Source organism: Suillus fuscotomentosus (assembly GCF_016647785.1).
Source record: "Suillus fuscotomentosus strain FC203 chromosome Unknown F5891scaffold_31, whole genome shotgun sequence".
Lineage (NCBI taxonomy): Eukaryota > Fungi > Basidiomycota > Agaricomycetes > Boletales > Suillaceae > Suillus > Suillus fuscotomentosus.
This window is the reverse complement of record NW_024539543.1, coordinates 270,948-289,161: the sequence shown is the minus strand read 5'-3', so window position 1 is coordinate 289,161 and position 18,214 is coordinate 270,948. Positions and strand designations below refer to the sequence as shown.

Genomic DNA, 18,214 nt, shown 5'->3' with positions numbered 1-18,214 from the left:
TATTTTTATCATTGCGGAATGCACAGGGCGTTATCAATTTATCATGCCAGGGTCGGGTAGTGACTAGTAACTGCCGCACGTTCCATTGAACCATCCAATATTCGATATTACGTACGTGTCTTATGTGTGCACTAGGGTGTGAAGATGCACACTACGAGCGCTGTCACATGTCCACCATGAGCGGAGTGATTGGCCAAACTTGATACAACGATGGGTAAAATGCTCTGAAGCGACAACCGTGTCTGATTTCAACCGGTACTTATATATATGATTAGCTAATTGTAAATTTCCCCAGTTAAACAGATTCAAGTTTGGGTCTCAGTGAATCACACGGTAGTACCTCCTATAGTCCATAACCATGAACATCCAAAACCCAAGCGCTGAACGCGACTACATCCCTATCGCTGATCATGGTTTGTGCGTAGCTTCCTAATTAACGTTATACACATGTTCTGATAAGATCCTATTAACTAGGATCGGGAATCTGAGGACTGCTGCGCTGGTGAGTTAGGGCGCCAGATCGTTCATTCTGAGCCTCTTTGTTGATCCTCGATGTTCATGTAGGTCAGTCTCGATGGATCTAGTAAGTAATTCTAGTTTCAGATAGTTTGGGACAAGAAGAATGTTCTCTTGAAGTTGGATTCCAAGTCGGATGGCTTGGACAAGCGCCGGGGCTCGCTCGCCCGGAGCTTCTGTAGTTCATCCATATGAGTTTTATCTAATGCATATCTCGCACAGTCGAGAGTTATTGTGTCCCAAATTTCGACTCTCCATCCATCTTTGCGCGCATCTTGGACAAAAACAAGGTTTGAGCTTTATCATAATACTTAGGGGGCTTCCCTGATTGTTAATGGGGCTTACGGTAGGGCGGCCATTTCTCCATTACACCGACGGTTCCTTTCAGCACCAAACACAATTACTTGCCGAGCTCAAACGTATTACAGACTAAGTTTGTCTATCTCCTTATCCATATGCGAATCATGGCTGAACAACATGGGCAGGTTTCTCAACGAGAAGGGCGTGGTTAGTGTCACCGGTAAGTCACCCATGCCAACTTATACCGACAATTGCAGGAGCTCATTGGACACACCCAGACTTCCTTCCTCGCCTAGAAAATGGCGAATCTACGCACCCGTTACTGTTTTGGCTAATCAGACGTGTCGAGGTGAGCTGCTCTCTCTACAACATCCCACTCAGGCTTTATATCGCGATCTTCACTCGTTAGGTGGTCCGCGGTGCCGTCCCGCTGCGCGTCGAATGCGCCCCCGCCTTCAACTATGCTCGGGACCCCCACGCTACCCAAATCGTCCCCGACGATACCATCCCACTCCAATTTTCCAAACAAAACAAAGTCGTCTTCACTTCGAGGCCCGCCGCTTCCCAATATCTTGCGAAGGGTGCGAGCCCACAGAACATGTCGCATAGCCCGCTCACGCTCGATTTGCGATTCCTCCCCGAGTCTTTGCTTGAAAATGTTCCTGTACCTGAGGTCTCTTTGGAGACACTGGATCTCAGTGCAAAGGGTCACCTGGGCTTGGCCGCACAGGCGGAGTTGACGCTTGTGGAGGGTCAGCGGGTGACGTTTGTATTGCGGATTGCGCCTGAGCACAAAGGTAATGGTGGGTCGGGTATAGATGAAGAGCAAGCAGAGCAGCTAGGACTTAATTATCAGAGTGAGCACTTCTAGTCATTCCATATTAGATTGATGGTCATGGTAAGTAGAACTGATGGCGGGTGCGCACAAGATGAGGCCAAAGGATGATCCGGTCATTACTAGCGTGCGTTTTGGTGACCGTTAACCTTTGAGCTTGCTGACGCTCCCTTTTTAGGAGCTCCTCGACCATCTGTTTGTTGTACGTCTCTTGTTTGAATGTTGTTTAGTCTCTGTTTTACCCGCTCATCTGCGCTCGCAGTCTACCAATAATTACTGGAACTCTTGGATCAGGAAATCAACCTACCAGGGTTCTTGGAAGGAGGCCGTGCACCGAAGTGCATTAGCACTAAAATTACTCATATATGAACCCACTGGTACGTGTTTCTCTTGTTCGGATATTTTTGTATTTGGGTGCTAACATTACTTGTACTTACCTCTGCGCGTAGGCGCCATTGTCGCGAGTCCAACATTCAGCTTGCCCGAATACATAGGTGGGACTAGAAATTGGTACGCTTGTCCTTCTTCACGTACTTCGGTTTTCTCACTAACGTACGATATATAGGGACTACCGGTATGCATGCATGTAGTATCCCCATAATTCGGTGATTTATACCATGCTACTTATGCAGGGCCTCCTGGATCCGTGACTCTTCGTTCACGCTATATGCTCTGATTAGACTCGGGTTCACTCAGGAGGCTAATGGAATGTCTCTTCTTTACATGCTGCCCTCAGCCCGTGCTGACCCCGTTAATCAACAGCATATATGGACTTCATCTTTGAGCGGCTGAAGAACAAGAACCCAGATGGTTCCTTACAGATTATGTACGTTTCTGACCTCTCTCAGATCGCTTCGTAGGCTGATTGTACATGAAGGTACACGATCCATGGTATGTCTAATATGATACGATTCACAAGGCGACTCTGATCGCCCTTCCGTAGGTGGGAAAGATCTGGAGGAGATAGAGCTTCTCCATCTTGATGGACACAAAGATTCTAAGCCTGTTCGGTTCGTTCCGCTTATAACCTACGCAGTGCTCGCAATCTGACTAATGCCAAAAGTATTGGTAATGGTGCAGCTGACCATGTCCAACTGGTACGTCTCGCGTGTAGTTGCAGTATGGCCTGGGAAGCTGATCTGATTGACAGGACATTTACGGTGAATTGTAAAGTTTCCACCTATGCTCCTTGGTTGGTCAGCGCTGATCATGGTCAAGGATGGATTGTATTTACCTTGGACAGAAGGTATGCTCCGAGGCCAATCCAAAACGAGTCCATCTAATATCATTTACTTTCAGTTCGGTAGACCATTGGTGAGTCTTATTTAATTCCCCTTGCTGTATCAATATCTCAATTATTCTGGAAGTCATATGACACATGGTGCGTATTCGGACCAGGCCACTGGCGGCCATACTGACTAGGTTACATTTGATTGAAGGGTATTGGTTCGGGAACTGTGAGTTATCCGGGTTGATGGTTGCACACGGCTGCTGATTCTGCTCTGATTCAGTGTAGACTGTACGTCATCTATGATCTTTATTTTCCGACGTACAACCAATACTTTGTAGTCGTTGTCGCAAACTACAAGAAACCCGACTTGTGCGCCTCACATAATTTCTCCAACTATCCGATGACTCAACTTGTATTACAGATCCATATGGTCAGTACGCGTCAGGCAGGAGTGTTTTGAGACTAAGTGTCAATGTCCATGTCGCAGGGAAGTTCGGGGCAAGGAGCGCCATTTTACTGTGTGTATTCTCACTGCTACCTGGAAAAGTCGGTGCTGATCCATGCTCTTATTACCAGTACTCGAAGGTGAGTTTTTACTGTTGAACTGGACAATATTGAGATGGCATGTGGAAGATTATGCTCTGGTATGTCACATTGCCTTGAAATAGACACAGCAATATTCATTGAAGATGCAGGGTCGCAATTGATAGAGGTGCGAGTCACGGAGCATACAGATGCACTCACACGTTGATGAACACGCACTCGCACAGGCCTTCGGCTTGCGGACAAGCGTTCTCTCCCTTGTCCTCGCCGCCTAGAGTGGCTTGCCGCACGCGACGACCTCTACGAAGAGATCATGCACAAGGCGTGGAATAAGGACCTGCAGGTCTTCGGGCAGAGTTATGAAGAGACAGACGTGCTTGATTCGTCGGTGCTCATTATGCCCCTCGTGTTTTTCATGACGCCGGTATGTTTAAACCCTTATACCTGTCTGTTCAGGGAATGTTAATATGTTCGCGAAGTCCGATACACGGTTTGTGAGCACACTGAAGCAGATTCTCAAGACGCCTGAAAGGGGAGGATTGACCTCTAATGTGGGTCCCACCTCTATTTCACAATCAACATGCTGACTGTGGACCAGAACCTCGTCTACCGGTATGATGTGAACAAATCTGATGATGGCGTAGGAGGCGAGGAAGGCACGTTCTGTCTCTGTACGCTATGGTGCGTTGAGGCTCTAACTCGTGCCGGTGAGTACGAGAGGCCACTTTTGCAGCGTGCAGTGGCGATGTTTGAGGTATGTCCTATTTTTCTCTAGCCTATCAGGTTCAGTGAGACTAGTACTGAACGGGATGAAGGACTTCCTGTTGTATTTGAATCACGTGGGCTTGTGCACTGAGGAAATCTCGGAGTCAGGCGATGCGTATGTGAAATTCCTTTTTTCTTTCAACTGCGGAGCCTGACATCCTGCTACAAAGGCTTGGAAATGCCGTCCAGGGTTTCACGTACGTTCTCGTTCATTCATTTTGATTTGTGTTAACATTTCTGGATAGTCATGTAACCCTCATTTCCGCGGCGTACAATCTTTCGAGGACTCTGGCAAATCAGCGATCCGTATAAAAGTCGAAAAGAATTCTGGACCTCCTACATAGATCAGCGCAATGTTGTAATCGTGACTGTAATCGTTGTACTTATAGCTGTGGTTGTTCTTGCATTCCATTATGTAATAGATCAGATCATAAAATGGAAGTTCCAGCCAGGAGGAGCGGCTATCTTCCCTTTGTGTGCAGCACACCTTGAAAATTGCATTGAGCTTGCGGTTCTAATCCTTTAAAACTGCCGTTGATGACTGTTCCTTGTCAAAGAGATTCCACAAATGCATAGAGATACGAATATTAGAGCTAAGTGCAGGTAGACTCCGATTATAAGGAACGACAGGGATGGAACAAGAAAATGTGTAAAATGAGAAGTTAATGCTAATGGACACTTGGTTTTGAGATATCATAGGATATGACACGAAGACTTCTTCCTATACTCCAGCGGCATGCACAATCAGAAAGTTTCCTCTTCATCGACAGGAACATTGTCAGGAACTTCAAAACCATCCTGCTCAGGCCGGTGAGTTTCGGATAAGCTAAAGAAAGATGAAGATGATTATGAAGGTGGTGCCTACCTCTGTTGAATAGAGGATCTTTTGAATCTCTTTAAGGTTGTCATCTTCCTTGCCTTGACTCTCCAGTGTCTCTGTTTGTTGCTGAACGAGGATCTCGATATCCCGAAGCTATACAAACGTTAAACTGTGCGTCCGATAGGGATGGGTGCCGACCCACCTTTGCAAAGTAGAAGTCCCTTTCCTTCTCTAGGCCTTCCATATGCGTCGACATTTCGCGGAGTTGAGCCTGTAATGCCTGCATGGCTTCATTGGGTTGCGTAGAGCCTGCCCGATGTCCGCTGATGGGCGTCTTTCCACCGGATCGACCGCCAACCCCCAGAACGGCACTGGCGCTGCGCGCCCCAGTTGAAAGCGGAGCAATGGTCGCTGGTGGTTCGGCTGGTGCACCACGCCTACGTCCGACCGCATCATAGCCCTGTCCACCGTAATTGGAATCCCAGAATCGCTTCATCCATTGCAAGAACTCTAGATTGTCCCTGATGATGCGTACATTGGTCAGTATCAGGGTGATAATGTTGTAGGCTCCATAAATCAACGCACTGCATCTTGCACTTGACAAGCTTCTCGATGGGTATGGGCTACATTAGAAGAACGAAAGATGAGTTTGAATGACGCGTTGACGGGATGAAAAACACGCCTTATCGATCTTCTTTGCTTTGAAGACGTTTTGCATGACTTTGAAATTGGCGACAAATTCATACTCGTGCTTTGCGTTCATTTTAACTCGCGCCATTGGAAGATCGCCTGCAAAAGAGCTTTAGAAATCATGACGAGCCGACCTTCAAAACGATCTGGGTGAGGTTGATGATGAGGCTTGCACGAACCATAGATGGAGTCAAGGATTTGACAGTAGGCTCCTCCAGTACCACATTGTTCAATCTTGGTATAGTTCAGCTGAAGAAGCTCGTTCAGCCAAGCTAGCAGATCTGAGCGCGAAACAGCCATCATGATGTGAATGCAGAAATGTCTAGTGAGTGAAGAAAGCAAAAAGCGTGCAGAGGTTACGAAATCGTCCAAAGGACAAAAACGTGTGGCTTCGATTCTTGGGTTCGTCTGCCTTCCTTCTTCAGTGCCACACATTGCTCTTGCTCTTGATCACGACTGCTCATCCTCTTGAGTGATTTCCCTTCCAGATCAATTATCACAGTTTGTCCAGGTGAAATTACTTATTATTCCACTATCATGTTCTGACCTGCCACATCCGGAGCCAGGTTGACATTTCCCCTTGGGCCTTGGACGTCTGGACCTTGGTCCATCCGAAAGATACCATATTTTAAATTTCAGTCGCATCGTACGTAAATTCCAGTGTCGGGGTGGAGCTGGTTAGCTGACATGCATACACGCGATTTCAACGTTTGTCGCGATTAGCAGTCGTTCATTTGGCATTTGATGTCAAATATAACAACAATGACACTGCCTCCTGAAGCATGTCATCGAATAGTCCATTGGACGCGTCGATGCGATCTCACTGCGCTGTGCCTGACTAGCAAGTCGCTTCAGAAATCTGCAGAGATCAGGCTATACGAGGTTATCATGTCCGGTGATATCAATGTCATTTTTCGAGCGTGCGAGAGCATCGTATCGCAGGAGCGCCTGGGCCCATACGTCCGCTCCTTCTATCTCTACCTGAATGCAAGGCGCACTCAAACAGAGCTGCCCACTCGCTTCTGGAATATGGTACAGAAAGCACTTTGGAAAATGCGTTGTCTGGACGTGCTTTACATTGATGATCCAGCCCGTGCTAATTCTTGGATTTTGAATGACATCCCAAAAATTCCGTTTCAGCTCCGAGAAGCAAACTTTCGCCTCCCGTGGAATCGACACGTCATAAAGTTCCTGGAGAGCCAGAACAAGCTTAGGCAGTTCCATATTTCGGGCGGCATCGATGAAGATGCTCCACAATTTGAAGATGGTAGCTTGCCTGACCTGTGCACCTTCGATGGACACCTCGCTTCAGCCATGCATTTACTTTCTCTTCCTTGCTGCCTTCGCCATCTTCGCATACCTTTGGATAGAAGCACTAACAAGCAGCTTTTGGATTTTATTCCCAAACTCTCTACCCTCTCGCGAACTCTCCGTTCACTGAATATCATTCATATTCCCGAGGAATTGTCGGTGGAAGCGATCAAGCTCATTTCGTTTGTGTGCCCTGACCTTCATTATGTTGGAATTATCCCATTACCAATGACTTTTCCCCACGTAAGTTGAGTTCTTTACCTCTTTTATATAGCTTATCTTTATATCATTACCTCAAGCGCAGCATGATTCATGACGCTCTTTTGGCTATGCATAACCTACGAGATCTCGAAATCGATGTATCGCGATGGTCGCCTCTACCCAATACAGGTTCACTGCAACGCATGCTTGCAACTGAACTCCACACATACTGCCCTTCTATAGAGCACATCGTTCTCCGCACAGGAAGCAACCGAACATTGTGGTATTTCGACGGAAATGAGTGGAATATTCGTTCAGAAAACGGGCAACATCTGCTCGTCGATGGATTATGGAAGAATAGATGATGTACGGCAGCATGCTTGCAGTTAAAAATCTACTTACGTGACGAAATAATGTAATCACCAAGTGAGTTCATCGCCTTGGTGGTGCTTACATGCTTACATGCATGTTTACATGACCCAGCCACGCTGATACACACCCGGCGGATGTATTATAGAAATGCTTGCGAAATACACGCTATGCTTATGTATTCAACCTGATTTGGTAGGGAGTTGTCACCACCGAGTCAGAACGTTCTTCATAGGATGCGGCATTTCCAGGGCGCCTGAATCGAATTGACTACGAGTACGCATGAAACAACGTGGCCCAGGCCTAAATCTGTTCAAACCGAGTTAGCTTTTGCTGCTTACGTCTAGCCCCTCATTCCGCCCCTTGATCGCCTTTGCACGGGGAATTCATAATATTGACAAGATTCCCGTTTCATGGTCTAGTCAACCTGCATCATGGCTCGGTAATATCCGTGCCAACGCTAAGCTACTGTGGCAATACCGGCGTTCACCAGAATGATATAAACCTTGACTGGCAACAAATTTTATCCAAGCAAAAGTGACTTCTTATGCAGTACCAGCGTACCAACTCTAATTCATCGATGGCATACTCGGATAGGTCAATCTCATCGAATTCCTCTGTATCATCTCCTCCTCCTCAGCTTGTTGCATTACCGTCCATGACCCACTCTCTGGCGGCCCTGCCAACTATGTCTGCGGTACCACACGATATGATGCATTATTCGAATTCACATAGTAGAGCGAAGGCAAGTTCTTGAGATGTGCCTTGCGCAGCGCACAGCTGACACAGTTCCAATAGATGGAGTATGCTATGCAAAAACAGAGGCAGCATGCAGCCGCGCATCCCTTTGCAGCGCTCAACGTACGCTAGGCCCACCATTCATCTGTATAGATTCTAACACGTGTTCCCTCAGGCACATGACATGAGACGCACACCCAGTCCATCGTGTGAAGATGGGCACATTACTGTCCGAAGACAAACCAATAGCAGACGTTAGACAGCGACGTGACGGTGTGGATCATCGTTCTGATGCATTCCACGCCCACGCTGATTATGACTATCTCCCCAGACACGCGGCCGCTAAATTGTCAGTTGATTACTGCGCCGCCACTGCAGGACGGAATGGCTATGCATGGGACGATAGGATCTACCATAACTCCGGACGTTAATTTTTGGGACTTATTACTATTCGCGATCGAGGGAGGAACCCGAGATCAAAACAAAAGTACTGCGGGTTCATCAGCACATACCATACTAATGTATCTATACTTTATATACATGGCTCCTTTTTCAGTTTTCTTAGCAAAAGTTGTTCGTTACAGTACGGGTAGGATCGCAAGCCGGTCCAATAGGATGTTATGTAACATTTACTGTTCGTTGTCAACGAGAACACTCTCACTCCACAAGCTGGAAGAGGAGGTGAAGGCGGAGTCAGCAGACAGCGGTGCGCCGGCGACTTTGAAGTGCGATCTCAGCGGTAGAAGATCGTGTCCAGCCTTGGCGAATCATCGACTTGACTCCGCCTGACTGCGGCAGTAGGTCCGAGAACCAATAGAAGAAGAAAGCAGTTTGATGAAGCCTTGGTCATCAAACTGACTCATCTCATTCGATCCTTGCTAATACCGTCGGGCGCTCAAGCGCTCATTGATGTATCATCACTGGAGTGAACGCCACTTCCGATGGACGGAACCAATTTTGGGGTGCACTGTACGACAGCTTTAGTTTGTCACGGTAGTCTCTTGTGGCTGCAACACAAGTCTTACACGTGAAATTGTCCTGGAACGTGTGAGAGGTATGTTTTGTGTGTGTTGCTGGTCTCCCTAGATACGTGACAGTCGATTTACATATTTCAAACTAAAGTGGGCGCAATAAAAAGGAGGCTGGAGTTGCCTATAAAAAAAAGTTATTTGTTGGCTGCAAGAAAACACGTTTCTTCTATCCGGGGCCGAATCTGGGGTATGGAGTTGAGGTGAAATACAGAGGGGCTGGTCTCGTCTTGAACCACATTGGCAGGCGAATAGAATTATAGGCCGGACCTGGACCAATGCAACGCGGTGAAGTAGCTATAAAGGAAACTTAGACCCAGAGAAGTAGAGAGGCGTTTGATTGGACCGGACGGTGTCACCGTGGGATCACTGAAGCTTGATGAATCGATCGATGGCAACTGGGGTAAGCTGATGCGGCTTCTTCTTGACATCGCGCCCATGAAACCAACCTGAAATTTTCAATCGGGCGTCACGGTCAACTAGCATATAGATTGTTTAATACTGTTTACGTCTGTTTGACAAAGACTTCAGAATCAAACAACCATCTCCCAATTGGCAAGTTAGAGTCCAGACTCCTCTATGACCCGATATTATCATTGTCAATACAATCCTCTGCGATGCTCCTTCCTCTCACATTTACCGCTTATGCAAGCATTCGGGATGCTAGCGGCCCTCCAATAAACCTCATTGAGTCTGACTTTAATTCGGAGCAGACAACTTCGTTCGTATCTTGGAGAACCGAGAATGGCCTAGATCATACTGCTGTTGGCAACTCTAAGGGTTCCATTAGCATCTTCAGCTTTCACCCTACCAATACCCCAAATTTGGACTCCCGTGCAAGACTCACTATCACACCACCTTCTGAGCACAATCCACCCACGGTCCCATCTTCATCTCCCTCACACTCTCGTCGGCACTCTCGATCACTCCAGTCACCCTCATCCTTATCATTCAATCAAGTTCTCCTCAATGTATCCGCCAGGGCGCGAGTGGTTTCTGGCGTATCACATGAACAAGTAGAAGCCCCAAAGAATTACGTTGACTTCGAAGACGAACCTGAACGATTGAAGGACATGCTCAGGAGCAACAGCAAGCACAAGCGCACTCTCGCAGACTCAATTCTTCCTAGCTTTGATAGAGGCGTGGTAATAGAGCAATCGCCTGCTCCAAATTCTCCAACGCTTCTGCCCACTTTGTCAAACTCACCTTCAGGTGCTGCTAGCACGAGCAAAAATAAGGATGATCCCAGATCGCTACTTCCAGAGACAAATTTCCCAACGTTCTCTCCGGGATCATCTTCGGCACCACCGTCTCCTCGTCCGCTATCCCCCTTCGACGGCTCGCCGTCTCGCGGAATAGTTAAAGCAAGTATCATCCTTGAACCTTGCGGACATGGGAATGCACCATCTGCCATGCGGTATATAGAGACGATGGACCTATTGGTAGTTCTTCAGGAATCAGGGTGCGTTTTATCGCCACCAACCTACATTACTAGCCCATTGAGCCTCCTAGCAATTTATCTGCCTTTGACATGCGGGACAGTACGTGTGTAGCGACATGTGGATGCATGACCACAAGATCATATCAGGATCAGCTCTGGAAATGGGAGAGTATTCGGATAGTGCCTGCGTGGGATGTACGTCATTTTGTTGTTATTTTGTGCCTCCACCGCAAAATTCATTTGTACGTCGATGTAGCAAACATACCTCATTTTGGCATGTGCATCACCTTCGCAGCCTCCTTTTGCAGAGACCTTTGGCCTTGCAGATGAACTTTGTGATTCCAAAGCGCGTCTGAATTTGTTTGAGCTTTCTGTGGGGGACCCGCATGGTGTGCATCCAACAAGGTTCGAGAGACTTGCCTCCGATGCCTGGCAAGTCGATGGGCAAGCCACTGGAGTGGAGTTGCTTAGGAATGATACCGATGGTAGGACGTATCTTGCTGCTTTAATTTTGTTCATCCTATCTTCCTTCAAGGTTCATTTCAGTTAGTGTATATTGACTCAACGAACTGTCTTGTCACTCGGTGCTTGACTATCATTCCTGCATATGAAATACGAGCTCGCGGACGGTCCTCTTTTTCGGCTCCCTCTCAAGAAGATAACAGATCATTGGTGATCCCGATTCCGTTCAAAGTGTTTGGTAGTAAAAGTGTCGAGAGTGTTGCTCTCCCAGGTCAAAATTCTAACTCTGGAGCAGAGCTGGAGAATGTCTCTCCTGCAATCACGACAAGTAGTCTTGGGCGAGTCCGGCTAGAGGAAGAAAAATCCCATGGTGCTGTGATCTCATCTTCAGAGTGTTTGCTTGAAGGCATTACTGCCCGCTATGCTGGTTTGAATGGGAGGATTGTAGGACTCGTATGGTCGAATACAGGTATCACGGTTAGTCTTTGGATCTCATCAGATGTTTGCACCGAGAATTGAAGGTACCGTCAAGGGATTCATCACAGGAGAGCAAGAGGGATCTTTTACAACTTTCGCTGTTCCTTTCAAGAGCCGAGCTGAGATCCAAGGCGTTCATTTCATGGATGACGAAGCGTTTGTGGTACTTAGTGTCAGTACCACCTGGGATACTATTTAATCAAACGCTAAATTAGAAATGTGCTGCAGGACACAATCTCTTACTACTGCTTGCAGCGTGTTGATGCCGATAATAACATTGCAACTACTTTTTCTGGAACGTCGATAATTACTCAGTATGTGTTTCCTCATATTTCTGCAGTCAAGAGCTCACCGCAAGAATCACAGAGCAATTCAAACGATGACGATTTCTGGTGGCCCTTCATTGATGCTGTCATGGTCAAGGTCGTCCCCTTACGATGTCTTTGCGCTTAGGCAGCCTCGATCAGGGAAGAAGGAGATTTTGGTTCATACTATCAATCCCAGGCAGGACGTATCGATTAAGCAGCGGCGCCGAATATTGTGGAGAGTACAGAGTCCGTCTAGTGGTACCATCCCAGGAGGAGCAGCATTGACATCTGTTCTGCCCGTAGAGCTCAACTTCGTCTTGCTGGGTTACAGTCGGTGCTGATTGCGCTTTCAAAGTCCTGCCTCCTAATTCTGGGTTCCAGGTGATGGCCATATTCGACGAACTTCATTACCGTGCCTTTTGCGCCGAAGGTACCATGCACAATCTGTGCCTCTCTCCGCCATTTCTTCCATATCTGGTAGTGATGTGCTATTTGACAAAGTATCAGACATGAGCTTGCCCTCATCTATATTGAACATGCATCTTGTCCGAAATGACCGCACGGGAGAACGATATATCTTAGGAGGAACAGATGATGGTGGCATTGCTATCTGGGCACTGGAGTGCGTTCATCACCTGCATGACCGGGCTATGGCTCAATTTTACATCTACCAGATCCCTGAAACTCCAGGCGCGATTTACTCCATTTATCGTACCTCTGATGCGTGTAGCGCAGGTGCTACAATCCAACGAAAATGCAGGGCCTCTGCGGGGATCGTTACTATGCGTCTCAGGCGATGGAACCATTGCTGTCGTATCGATAGAAGGTTTCGAAATGTAGGCTTCAATTGACCAGATACTAGTTCTGTGACCTCACGAAATCGATCTAGGCTTTACCTCATTCCTGGGGCATCCTCTCCGATAGCCCACATCTATGCTGGTGGGGATGATAACAATCGTGCAGTGTTGATCTACGCAGATGGGAGTGCGCGTGTATGGGACGTTGAGTCGGGTGAATTTCTCCGTGCAACGACTGAAGAAAAAGCCAAAGAACTCGTCGATGCTGGTGGCTGGATCAACATGTAAGTCACGCCTTGTCAGCTCAGTATAGACCCTGATGATGTCTCAAGCTCCCTCGACAAGTCGGAGCTGACCTCAATCTCCGTTTCGACGCTTAGTGGATCTGCTGGCCCTGTTTCATGTACGTGTTTCATTCAATCAGCGTTACTTTAGTAATGTGGCAGTGTTAACGATCTTTACCCCTCAAGTGTGCACCCTGTTACTGAGTCTAGATCGCTTTCTAAAATACACCTCCGTGAACGTTAAATCTTTGGGACTTGCGACGTCGTCGTCATCTGCCCCTTCAAACGCTACACTTTCGCAGCTTCGTGCTGTATTGTCTGTGTTGTTGACACCTGGACTCAGTCCCGACATAGACGAAATCTGCGAAAATAGGCTTGGTACCAGCCCATCGCTGAGCACGGTAGGGTTTGCATCGTATGTCAATCATCATTCTGCGTCTGCATAGAATCATCTAATTCATGCATTATATCTAGTGCGCTTGCCACCACTATTTACCACCATGATCACCCTATTCACGTTTGGTCGATGTCAGCAAAAGTTTCTGCCGATCGCGTCCTCGCGATCGTCTCGGTCTTGAAGACTTTGTCACTTGCCGAAGGTTTGTGTGTTTCGTTGATGCTGCTAAATCTGCCTCTGAATCAGCTTGTCTAGAGCTTTCGCATGACTGCCAGACAGTAATAACATTCTACTCTACTTCCCTAGCCCACGTAGTAGGTGCGTCGTACCAAGCTCCGGACGTCGCATATTTGGCTACGCAGTGGTTCAACTCATCCAGTGGGTCATCTACTACTGTCTTAAAGAACTTCGAATAAAGCGTTTTGATCTTGCAGACGACGTCCGGCAAGCCGCAAAGACTCTTTTTGATGCAGGGATTGTGCGTCTTTCGGATGAAGAGAGCGGTGCCCTTGTTGATGCATGGCAACATCATCGTAAGTTGGCGCACATCTACATCATTTAGGAATCATTTGACGTCCATGTAGTGCCATGCTTGCAACCTTCCATCGAGAAGGAATCTGCGAGATCATCGCTCGCTTTATTCATCTGCGGATACATGGCAGCTGAGAAATACAGTCTATTATCCACCAGGTAACAATGGCTCCTCTTCGTGGTAGCCAATCTTAATGACTTCCCAGTTCACTCATCGACATCTCCAAGTCCATAGCGTTGTATTTGCATGACGAATCATCTGCGTACCGTGGTTTAGCCATCGACTTGTGTGCACGCGGATTTCAGATATGGCAGCATTACATCGATGCTATGGCGATGCTCCGTGCATTGTACACCCTCGCTACAAACGCACGCAAGGAAAACATCCCGGCTCAGAACATCGGGCCCCAAGCAAGATTGGCAGTCTTGCAAATCGCATCAAGTAACACGCCTTTGTTCATGACCACGCTTACACTAGACATCCTCAATCCAAAGACGCTGGACCAACGGAAAGCAGTCATGCAACTGGTAGCGTTCATGATCAGGAAGGTGCGTGTTGGGACTGCATGATGGTTCGTAGGGTTTCTGATGTTCGGTGGTTTATCAGAGACCCCTGATTCTGTACCCAAATCTCCCCAGGTTGATGGAAGCTGTGGTCAAATCGCTAGATCCCAATTCCACAGCGAGCCGGGACGCCGTGCTTGATAGTGCAACCGAGATCATCGGCCATGTGGTTAAGACGTGAGCCAAATGTTCCATAGGCTTCTGTCATATCGTGACCCCTATAATTCGACCAGGTTCCCCACAGTCGACTTCCACATGGCGACTCAACGTCTCGCCGTCGGAACCAGTGAAGGCGCTTTCATCATGTATGATCTAAAGACAGCAACACAGCTATATGTTCTCGAAGGACATAAACGGCGACCGGCGGCATGCACGTTTTCACCTGACGGACGCCGCCTCGTGACTGTGTCCCTTGAAGAAGGCGTTGTGCTTGTCTGGAAAGTTGGCTCAAGCTTCACGAGTTTCTTCAACCCTGGAGCTCCACCCAGGCAAGGTCACGGTGGATCTTTGCCGTTCAAAACACTTAATTTTAATGTTGGAGACGAAGGCATGTCACGGCGTGTTCGTTTTCTTTCTTTGCTCACGCAATCTTTCTAGCTAACATGACCGTCACGGGCACGTTGGAGTGGGTCAAGTTTGAATGGCCGGCCGAACGCACTGTCCGTCTTCACATACGAGAAAGTGTCCTAACGTTCAGTACTTGAGCCACGGAATGTCTATGTCACATTGCAAATCAAGACATCGTTGTAACGTTATCGATTGTTCGTGAAAGTTCTAACTATCAAGCCGTCAGGTCGCATGCGTCAGGCCTGATCGCACACCAATAAGGCTGGAGTGCGATGGGTCTGAGCCCGCGCTGTACCATCCTAAAGCGGAGGTCCTGGATTGTTCATGTGCAATCAGTCATCTGAGTAATGAACTAGAAGCAGTACTGACCTGCAAGCGAGGTAGTGCCTCTGTGACGTTCAACGGGGCGCCTGTAGGCTGTTGAGCGCTCCAGAAAATCTCTGCTGAAGATGCAGCACGGGGCCACACGATAGGGTCGAGATTATCGGGACTTGACTGCTCACTCCACAAACATTGCTCGCCTGCGAATTAGAAAGTGTCATTTGGCAAAATCTCGAGACTTTAGCAAGCGTGTTTACCTCCGAGGACGAGTTCGTACTGTGCCTCCGTTAAGTTTGCCAAGGGATCGAAGGTGTATGACTAAAATGTTATGAGATGTACGGTCATTGGAAACAGTCATGAGGCGGTACCTCAGACCAGGTCTTGAAGGGGTCGCACCAGCTATTTCTATTCTCCCAAGACGTGTCAGTTCAGATTAAACAATCGATATGATGGGAACGAACCCAGTTGGGTCACCTCCCAGCCATGCACCGGCACCACAATCCTATGATGATACGATAAGGATGTTTTGACTATGGGAAGAATGCAGGGACTAACCAAGTAGAAGTAATTAGATGGTGCTTGGACGATCCTGAAGCCTTTTTCTGCTACCGCTAAAGCATCCTCAGAAGAAATCCAGACCCTGTCGGGTACAGTTGAATCAGCGGAACCCGATCATACTATCAATATGCTCACATTACAATAGTCTCATTGGAGAGTGTAATGTTCCAGTCGAGGACCATCTCTGAGTGGCCGGCTTCATCGAGTGCTATTATTCGAAAGGAGAAATGGACGGACCTTCCCACACAACCGGTGTCTTTCCCTCGGCGATAAGTGCGCCATGTGTCGCCAGCGTAAACGTGTTCAGAGCATCGTTCAACGTCGTGTTCGGTACTATTGAGCTGTAGCTGTGTAGGATAGTCGTTGGTGTAACATGGCGTATTCAGTTCATCACCCCCCGTGCTGAAGTAGGACGAAGACACGGTACTTGCGATATCGGCAAGCAATGACGCAGTGAAGTTCACAACCTCGGGGAGTGCGAAACGAAGCTGGCCGGCGGGGGGCTCGTTGGCATATGTGGCCCATGGAGTTTCATCAAAGCATGCAACGTAGTCGGGGTAAGTGGCCGCAATTATGGAAGTGTGGCCGGGTGTGTCGACTTCCTGGTGAAACAATGAGCCCATTTTGCGAAGTTGACTAATAAATACCGACCAGCAGAACATCGATACCTCTCTGCGAAATAATCATAAGCAGCCAAAAAGGATCGATGGAGAGAAAAACATACTGCACCAGCATACTGAATGATATACTGGACATCGCTAGGGGTGTAAACTTCTTGCGGAGAGTATGCACCGTTGATAGCAAGCTCGGGATACTGCGCAACTTCAAGCGGGAAGCTCTGACTGTCTGTGATATGCCAGTGGAAGGTGTTGATCTGTCTAGGTTGTAAGCGATCATGAGATGACAAATAAGGAAAACACTCGCCTTGACCCAGCTCATTGCATCCAAAGTTCGCAGAATGTCACTCACGGGGTAAAAGTTCCTTGCGGTGTCCAACGCGAATCCTCGGAAAGGCTACATGCGTGGGTTTCAAGTAACTGACATCAAAAATAGCTGCTCACATATGCAGGAGTGTCCGTAATAGCAATTGGGGCAAGTAAAGTGTAGGTTACACCACTGTAGTAGTAGAAAAGCTGATTGAAGGTTGTGAGCCCTCTGTACAGACCCAACGTCGAGTTCGCCACCAAAGTAGCAGCCGAACCGTCTGCTGGGATTGTCAATGTGTACTCCTCGCTACGAGTGCCCAATGGCTTCACAGCTTCAGAAGCAATAGGTTCTGCAGTAGCCCCGCTCATGAGAGACAGGGTCAACGTCGAAAGCGTGTTCGCGCCAACAAGAGCGGTAGTATCATTTGCGCCACGGCCGACGACAAGACGTCCAAGTTTATCATTCGCAAGATAGAATTGCGCTTGGGAAACTGCCTCGTACAAATCCAGTGGCGCGCCTTCGACCTGCACATCAAAGTAGAAGAAAGGGGAGACCGTGAGGGCGGTGGTCCCTGTCTCGAGTTTATTTGGGATGGGCCAGAGAGCCTGGACACCAGAAGGCAGAAGGCATCCCGCGACAAGCGCGAGTATGCCAACGTAACGAGAAGGGGCCATTGATACTGTGTGGGTCAAAGACGCGACTGATTCAACTGCGGCTGCTTATAAAAGTTCAGCTAGAGTATCATGTGGATGTGCAGCACGCGGGTACATGGCGCCAAAAATATTCAAAATCGCCGCTGTGAGAGCGGCGCCGAGTGGGGAGTTACGTGATAACCGGAAAATCAGTACCTGCTTTGCATTAGCTGGCAGTGTCAACCATTGATCATGGACTTGTGATAGGACACTGAAGGACAGACGGTCAATGAACCCGGCAGACTTTACTGAAGCAGGATAAAGTTTCCATATTTCAAGTTGCTGGCAGCGAATAGGCTTTGCTTTGCAACGCTGAACTGGGGCGAAGGCTATGGACTGAGATCTCTGCGAGAATGGATGGTGTGCTACTACAAGAGCTGTGCGTGTGAGTGCATGCTGTCAGACTAAGACCTCGGATAGCCCAGGGCTGCCTCGGGACCCCTGGCTCGACGTCGCGATCTCGAGTTAAACGCGTCTGTGGCGGGTCCCCACATAGATCACGTGAGTCTGTAACAGTGAGAAAATCATTCCGGAATCCGCA

At 48.0% G+C, this 18,214-nt stretch overlaps 6 protein-coding genes across 6 annotated transcripts; 4 read left to right on the top strand and 2 right to left on the bottom strand.

The window, feature by feature from the left end:
• The first annotated feature begins 209 nt into the window (after positions 1–209).
• F5891DRAFT_1278737 (glycoside hydrolase family 15 protein) lies at positions 210–4,681 on the top strand. Its single transcript, XM_041370330.1, has 36 exons — positions 210–240; positions 296–417; positions 475–502; positions 565–583; positions 739–806; positions 867–949; positions 1,002–1,036; positions 1,095–1,165; positions 1,226–1,673; positions 1,723–1,778; positions 1,830–1,853; positions 1,914–2,028; positions 2,101–2,161; positions 2,217–2,225; positions 2,284–2,357; positions 2,414–2,477; positions 2,529–2,542; positions 2,595–2,661; positions 2,715–2,748; positions 2,802–2,818; positions 2,870–2,897; positions 2,951–2,965; positions 3,019–3,032; positions 3,091–3,108; positions 3,163–3,170; positions 3,221–3,251; positions 3,304–3,400; positions 3,459–3,467; positions 3,516–3,526; positions 3,578–3,594; positions 3,653–3,849; positions 3,905–3,976; positions 4,024–4,179; positions 4,241–4,305; positions 4,361–4,387; positions 4,436–4,681. The coding sequence occupies exons 2-36, from the start codon at positions 359–361 to the stop codon at positions 4,500–4,502; spliced, it is 2,178 nt and encodes a 725-aa protein (XP_041225245.1). The 5' UTR covers positions 210–240; positions 296–358; the 3' UTR covers positions 4,503–4,681.
• Positions 4,671–6,087, bottom strand: F5891DRAFT_1037771 (microtubule-binding protein). The gene is made up of 6 exons (XM_041361877.1): positions 5,880–6,087; positions 5,693–5,799; positions 5,596–5,633; positions 5,213–5,531; positions 5,056–5,163; positions 4,671–4,988 (listed from the first exon to the last, which is right to left on the bottom strand). The coding sequence occupies exons 1-6, from the start codon at positions 6,001–6,003 to the stop codon at positions 4,935–4,937; spliced, it is 750 nt and encodes a 249-aa protein (XP_041225244.1). The 5' UTR covers positions 6,004–6,087; the 3' UTR covers positions 4,671–4,934.
• Positions 6,088–6,444: 357 nt separating this feature from the next.
• F5891DRAFT_953423 (uncharacterized protein) lies at positions 6,445–7,577 on the top strand (the record flags this gene model as incomplete). The annotated part of the gene is made up of 2 exons (XM_041375183.1): positions 6,445–7,254; positions 7,311–7,577. The coding sequence occupies 2 exons, from the start codon at positions 6,445–6,447 to the stop codon at positions 7,575–7,577; spliced, it is 1,077 nt and encodes a 358-aa protein (XP_041225243.1).
• A 254-nt stretch (positions 7,578–7,831) lies between these two features.
• Positions 7,832–8,592, top strand: F5891DRAFT_1037767 (uncharacterized protein). The gene is made up of 4 exons (XM_041361876.1): positions 7,832–8,118; positions 8,179–8,326; positions 8,380–8,442; positions 8,495–8,592. The coding sequence occupies exons 2-4, from the start codon at positions 8,240–8,242 to the stop codon at positions 8,576–8,578; spliced, it is 234 nt and encodes a 77-aa protein (XP_041225242.1). The 5' UTR covers positions 7,832–8,118; positions 8,179–8,239; the 3' UTR covers positions 8,579–8,592.
• A 1,211-nt stretch (positions 8,593–9,803) lies between these two features.
• On the top strand, positions 9,804–15,349 carry F5891DRAFT_1037747 (uncharacterized protein). Its single transcript, XM_041361875.1, has 20 exons — positions 9,804–10,809; positions 10,860–10,983; positions 11,045–11,273; positions 11,324–11,727; positions 11,783–11,899; positions 11,956–12,041; positions 12,094–12,365; positions 12,417–12,657; positions 12,710–12,871; positions 12,925–13,116; positions 13,165–13,235; positions 13,303–13,531; positions 13,591–13,715; positions 13,769–13,891; positions 13,948–14,046; positions 14,098–14,203; positions 14,251–14,593; positions 14,652–14,785; positions 14,842–15,155; positions 15,206–15,349. The coding sequence occupies exons 1-20, from the start codon at positions 9,965–9,967 to the stop codon at positions 15,310–15,312; spliced, it is 4,323 nt and encodes a 1,440-aa protein (XP_041225241.1). The 5' UTR covers positions 9,804–9,964; the 3' UTR covers positions 15,313–15,349.
• On the bottom strand, positions 15,350–18,032 carry F5891DRAFT_1037742 (glycoside hydrolase family 20 protein). Its single transcript, XM_041361874.1, has 12 exons — positions 17,116–18,032; positions 16,979–17,068; positions 16,779–16,928; positions 16,706–16,726; positions 16,389–16,656; positions 16,190–16,238; positions 16,052–16,136; positions 15,958–15,998; positions 15,865–15,901; positions 15,754–15,814; positions 15,545–15,696; positions 15,350–15,488 (listed from the first exon to the last, which is right to left on the bottom strand). The coding sequence occupies exons 1-12, from the start codon at positions 17,653–17,655 to the stop codon at positions 15,390–15,392; spliced, it is 1,593 nt and encodes a 530-aa protein (XP_041225240.1). The 5' UTR covers positions 17,656–18,032; the 3' UTR covers positions 15,350–15,389.
• Between the last annotated feature and the right edge of the window lie 182 nt (positions 18,033–18,214).

Excerpts from the sequence above, each read along its gene's own strand:
- F5891DRAFT_1278737 (XM_041370330.1), top strand. The coding sequence starts at position 359 with ATGAACATCCAAAACCCAAGCGCTGAACGCGACTACATCCCTATCGCT. Across the intron at positions 1,674-1,722 it reads GCTAGGACTTAATTATCAGA|AACTGATGGCGGGTGCGCAC; the intron begins GTGAGCACTTCT and ends CATGGTAAGTAG. Across the intron at positions 1,854-1,913 it reads TCCTCGACCATCTGTTTGTT|TCTACCAATAATTACTGGAA; the intron begins GTACGTCTCTTG and ends CTGCGCTCGCAG.
- F5891DRAFT_1037771 (XM_041361877.1), bottom strand. The coding sequence starts at position 6,003 with ATGATGGCTGTTTCGCGCTCAGATCTGCTAGCTTGGCTGAACGAGCTT. Across the intron at positions 5,532-5,595 it reads CTTGTCAAGTGCAAGATGCA|GGACAATCTAGAGTTCTTGC; the intron begins GTGCGTTGATTT and ends ACGCATCATCAG. Across the intron at positions 4,989-5,055 it reads AGATCCTCTATTCAACAGAG|GATGGTTTTGAAGTTCCTGA; the intron begins GTAGGCACCACC and ends CGGCCTGAGCAG.
- F5891DRAFT_1037767 (XM_041361876.1), top strand. The coding sequence starts at position 8,240 with ATGACCCACTCTCTGGCGGCCCTGCCAACTATGTCTGCGGTACCACAC. Across the intron at positions 8,327-8,379 it reads ATTCACATAGTAGAGCGAAG|ATGGAGTATGCTATGCAAAA; the intron begins GCAAGTTCTTGA and ends CAGTTCCAATAG. Across the intron at positions 8,443-8,494 it reads ATCCCTTTGCAGCGCTCAAC|GCACATGACATGAGACGCAC; the intron begins GTACGCTAGGCC and ends GTGTTCCCTCAG.
- F5891DRAFT_1037747 (XM_041361875.1), top strand. The coding sequence starts at position 9,965 with ATGCTCCTTCCTCTCACATTTACCGCTTATGCAAGCATTCGGGATGCT. Across the intron at positions 11,728-11,782 it reads GGTCGAATACAGGTATCACG|GGATTCATCACAGGAGAGCA; the intron begins GTTAGTCTTTGG and ends GGTACCGTCAAG. Across the intron at positions 12,872-12,924 it reads TCGATAGAAGGTTTCGAAAT|GCTTTACCTCATTCCTGGGG; the intron begins GTAGGCTTCAAT and ends AAATCGATCTAG.
- F5891DRAFT_1037742 (XM_041361874.1), bottom strand. The coding sequence starts at position 17,655 with ATGGCCCCTTCTCGTTACGTTGGCATACTCGCGCTTGTCGCGGGATGC. Across the intron at positions 16,727-16,778 it reads TCATTCAGTATGCTGGTGCA|AGAGGTATCGATGTTCTGCT; the intron begins GTATGTTTTTCT and ends ATTATTTCGCAG. Across the intron at positions 15,489-15,544 it reads AGGCACTACCTCGCTTGCAG|GACCTCCGCTTTAGGATGGT; the intron begins GTCAGTACTGCT and ends TGAACAATCCAG.